The 5,212-nt window shown below is 39.2% G+C and overlaps 1 protein-coding gene across 1 annotated transcript in view; it reads left to right on the forward strand.

The window, feature by feature from the left end:
• Window positions 1-5,212, forward strand: part of LOC102244537 (chromosome unknown open reading frame, human C12orf56) — a 94,012-nt gene that overhangs the window by 73,786 nt on the left and 15,014 nt on the right. The window contains exon 11 of the mRNA XM_014544923.1: window positions 3,721-3,844. Within this exon, the coding sequence (XP_014400409.1) occupies window positions 3,721-3,844 (124 nt within the window). The remainder of the gene's footprint in view (window positions 1-3,720; window positions 3,845-5,212) is intronic.

Below are 5,212 nucleotides of genomic sequence, written 5' to 3' on the forward strand. Positions count from 1 at the left end.
CAAATGGGAGTTCCATATTTAATTTTTTGAGGAAACTCCATACTGTTCTTCACAGTGGCTGCACCAGTCTGCATTCCCACCAGCAGTGCAGGAGGGTTCCTTTTCCTCCGCATCCTCGTGATGGCTTGCTTCTTGGCAGGAGAATATCTCAGCCCAGGAAAGGGCTCAGCTCTTTTTGAAAGGGTTCACCTGATTAGATCAGGTCTCTTCCTTTGATTAACTCAAGTCAACTAATTAGGAACCTTAATGAAATATGCAAAATCCTTTCACCTTTTTCATCTAACAAAATATAATCATAATGGTGATACTGTAACATATTTACAAGTCCTGCCCAAATTTAAGGGGGACGGGTTACAGAGAGTGTACATACAAGAGGGCAGAAATCTTGGATGCCATATAAGAATTCTGCCTTTTATACACTGAAATCTGAGGCTATGAATTTGCCTTTTTTTAAAAATATGTTTTTTATTGATTTTTTTTTAGAGAGAGAGGGATAGAGAGATAGAAACATCTATGAGAGAGAAACATCATCAATCAGCTGCCTCCTGCATGCCACCCCTTGGGCTCCGAGGCCCCAACCTGGGCATGTGCCTCGACCGGGAATCAAACCGGAGATCTCTTGATTCCTGGGGTTGACACTCAACTGCTGAGCCACACTGGCCAGGCTGAATTTGCCTTTCAAAGTCTGTATTTTAAAATATAAAATTCTTACATTGGAAATTCTTACATTCAAAATTCTTACATTGGAAATAATAACAATTTAAACAGTGAAAGTATCAAACTGCTAGCACCATTTTTTAAGGCTGTGATGTCATTCCTGTAAGTCTTTATTTTCAGGATGAAACTACCACTTAGATGAAAATTTCTTGTATCTATTATTGGCCTAGTGGATTTTAAATTGAGTTGGCAGAAAGGGTAGATTACAAATTAAGTTCCATTTGAGCAAATAAAGAAAGCATTGAATCATTTCAGTATTTTCCTCTATTTTCTCATAAGTGGAGATTTTATTAGTTCAACCCCACTTCCTTGTATTCTTCTTGAAACGCACCACAATCCTTTCATGTTTCAGTATTGTTTGATTGAAGTCATATATTATCACAGCAAGTGAACCAGAATCTGAGCGTTAGCCTTAGATATGTGATACGTTGAAAAGAAGCTGTGGTTGAAAATAAAGGACTATAATTAAATATAACAGTGAATGGACCGTCAATTCAAACTTATTATCAGGAAAAGCTTCTAAATGGAGTGTTTTGCTAGTTTTGGAAGGGTCTTCTAAAAGTAAGATTGGCCATTTTTATTTATTTATTTAATTTTTTGTGAGGGGGGAAAATTCTTTATTGATAAATAGGTTACAGTAAAATTAATAAAGTGATGTTTTGGGGGGGAATAAAAACTCTGAGTCTTAGTGTCTCTCCACCCCGCCTCTAGCTCTTGGCTTCTGCCTTCATATGGTTTCTTTTGATGATGAGGCCTTGGTGGACATGGCAGGCTTTCTTGGGCCCTTGGGGACCTCTGTCTTCCTGATCAGTGGTCCAGGTACCATCTTGGACTCATTGTCCTTAGGAGCAGCAGCAGCCTTGGTCCTCGACCCTTTCCTGGCACCCTGGGCAGTGGCCTCTTTAAAGACCACTTTAAAGGGACCTTAAGGACCTTGTTCTCTATCTTCTTTTTTGCTGGGGAAGTCACACCATTTTCACCCTTGGTGACCATGGGTTTTAAACTTGAGTCCTAGCTTTGGCTTTCCTGTGGGCCTTGGCATCTGCTGGGCTGTCCTTTTTTGCCTTTGGCTTTCTATGGGGTCCACTGGCACCAGGAGGGGCCTTTGTAGCCTTGTCTGGCTGTTGGGGGGGCCTTCCTGGACTTGCCCACTCTTGCCTCTTCCACCTTGGGCTGACCATCTTTCTTGGGGGCCTCCTCCTTGGCCTCACCAGGTCTCCGGGGGGCCGACACGGTGGCTGTCTTCCTGGGCTGAATTTTTTTCTTTTGCTTGGGAACTAACTTGAAGCTGCCAGTGGCCCCCCTGGCCCTGGAGTTGATGGGCCTGATGAGGAGGCCGCGCTGCATGAAGATTGTCCATTTTTAAATCGCTGAATAAAACATGAGCAAATATCCACAGGACATGTCCTGCTTTTTTTTTGAGAAGTGTGCTAACTGACATGATTCTTCTTTTACAGATATGAGAACTAGATCTGTTTTTTTGAGTTGAGGAAAGGGGGGGGAATTACATTTTTATTAGAATTGTTGTTAATCATGAACTTCTAATCATAGTAATGATTTCAATGATTGTAAAAAGAGCAAGAAGCCTCAACTATTACTAAACAGGGATTGTTTATAGTCTTCTTTAATCCATTATGAAAGGAAAGCTTACGGTTATAGAGAATTTTTATACAATCCTATTTGAAATGTTTTTATTACTCCTACCTGTCAAAGCTACTCTGATCTTGTCATCAGTTAGTCAACTGTATTTCTAGTCATCTGCTTGCAGCTCCTGTTCAAGCACACATGGATTGCACTACACATATGAAGATGGGGTTATTAACCCAGCACCTCAGGCTCCTCAGTTTGAATTATGATTTTTTTCTTTTTATTTTCGAATCACATGGTATACTATTCAAACATGTAATAACATTTGAGATATTTATTACTGTACATTAGTGGACAGTACACTGAATTTGAAAGGAAAAGACCTAACGTTTAATTATTTATTATTATTTTTTATCCTCACCCAAGGATATATTTATTTATTTTAGAGAGAGAGGGGAAGGGAAAGTGGGAGATGGATAGAGAAGGAAACATCGATGTGAGAAACATTGATTGGTTGCCTCCTGAATGTGCCCCGACCAGAAATAGAACCTGCAACCTTTTGATGATGCTCCACCCAACTGAGCAACCTGGCCAGGGCTTAATATTAGTTTTATTAATAGCCAGTGGTCTTTAGTAGAACAGGAAACCCTCTGAAATGCTTTGTCTAAAAAAGGATTCTAGAATCAAAAAACTTGTGATCAAATAAGCATTTTAAGAAATGCTTCAGCCCTGCCGGCATGGCTCAGTTGGTTGAACATTATCCCATGCACCAAGAGGTCTCTGGCTTGATTATCAGTCATGGCACATACCTTGGTTGTGGGCTCAATCCCCGTAGGAAGCATGCAAGAGGTAGCCGATAGATGTGTCTATCTCTCCCTCTCCCTTCCTCTCTCTGAAATAAATAAAAACGTATTTTAAAAAATGCTTTACACTGTTTCTTTGTCCTGGAGATATACAGGACATGAATATTAGCATATTAAAGTCTCTGAGAAGTTCTGTAGTAAAGATATCCAGTGAACTTGGTTAAGTCAAATATTTCTCATTCCTCTTTTGAACACAATCTACTTACTATAATGTTGCCTGAAATTGTTAATCCATAAAAAAACCCTTTGGAAAATACTGCTAGAATTGAGATCACCCAACTTTCCCTTAAATCCAGATTTTCTGAGCTTTCCAAGTTATGTGAACTTCTAAAACTGTACTTACTCTGAGCTAAAAGATCAAGAAATTATATTTTCATTTAAATGTCTTATCTCTAGACATTTGTCTACATGTCCAAGGATCCAAAAGCTCAGTGAAGAACAGTCTACAATGCTTTGTACTTTTAAGTATAATTCTATTCAGTGTCTGCAAACTTGGCTTCACTGTTTCTCTTTTCAGACTTTACTCATTAATTGCCTTTTATTTATTTTTCAGGGGAACACTATTTAATCTCTTGGTAATTTTAATTAGCAAGCCTCAGATTCCAGAATCTTGTCCTGTGTTTGATATCCATTTGGTGGCTGATTCAATTTTAGTAGAGACGACTTTGGATGCTGAGGTGAGATGAGTATTTTGGGATAGATTAAATATCTATAATAATAAAATCATAACATACTAATGAGACCGGATGTCCTTTCTGGGGCTGTGAGGGAAGCCCGGGTCCCAGGTGCCAGAGGGAAGCCAGTGCGGGTAGCCGGGAAAGGAAGGGCCTACTCTGGCATGAATTTCATGCATCGGGCCTCTAGTGATATATAAGGTCCCTGGCTTCTTGTCTTCTAATGTGGACTGTGACATTGCAGAACATAGAAATATAATTAAATCAAAGAATAACTATTTTGTCATTAACCTCAAAACTTTGATAGCTATTTTGTCAACATTAATATATCCATTTTATATGAGTAATTTCCTTAGTATACATATCTGGTATGTATACTAAAAAAGTAATTAGCATTCTATAGACATTAGATAAATCTGTTTGTCTCTATACAAAATATGTATGTATATGTAACTCTGTAGTAAGGAGTCTATTGGGTATAAAAGCACTGTCTTAGAGATTTTAGGTTACCTCTCTTGTCTTAGTTTGCCATTTCCTTACCTAAGTAGTGTAAACTCAACAAGAGTTACTTATTCTTCTAAGGTTTTACTAAAACATTAGAAACAAAATTGCTAGAAAGTACTTATTCTGATAGAATAAATCAGCTTATTAGTTTGTTTTGTGCAGGTCAACACAGAATTTTTTGAAAAGATGGGACATGATTTGATAGTTCTTATACATATAATCAGAATTATGTTTTAGAAAACTCTTAAATTCACTCATCCACTCAATAAATATTTGAGAATCAATTAGCTAAACAGTGTACTAGACAATAGGGTCCAAATAAGAAGCAAAATGGACACAGTCTCTGTCCTCATTAGTTTATAGCAGCGGTTCTCAACCTGTGGGTCGCGACCCCTTTGGCGGTCGAATGACCCTTTCACAGGGGTCGCCTAAGACCATCCTGCATGTCAGATATTTACATTACGGTTCATAACAGTAGCAACATTACAGTTATGAAGTAGCAAAGAAAATAATTTTATGGTTGGGTCACAACATGAGGAACTGTATTTAAAGGGCCAGAAGGTTGAGAACCACTGGTTTATAGTCTGGTTGGGGAAACAGAGGTTAGTCAAATATAACATGAATACTAGAGGCCTGGTGCACAAAAATTTGTGCACGGTTGGGTCACATGAGGAACTGTATTTAAAGGGCCAGAAGGTTGAGAACCACTGGTTTATAGTCTGGTTGGGGAAACAGAGGTTAGTCAAATAATACATGAATACTAGAGGCCTGGTGCACAAAAATTTGTGCACTCGGGGGGGGGGGGGGGGGGGGGGCCCCAGCCCGGCCTGGGCCCTCTCGCAGTCTGGGACCCCTCAGGGGGTGAGG

The sequence above is a fragment of the Myotis brandtii genome, unplaced genomic scaffold, assembly GCF_000412655.1.
Source record: "Myotis brandtii unplaced genomic scaffold, ASM41265v1 scaffold389, whole genome shotgun sequence".
In the NCBI taxonomy this organism is placed as follows: Eukaryota; Metazoa; Chordata; class Mammalia; order Chiroptera; family Vespertilionidae; genus Myotis; species Myotis brandtii.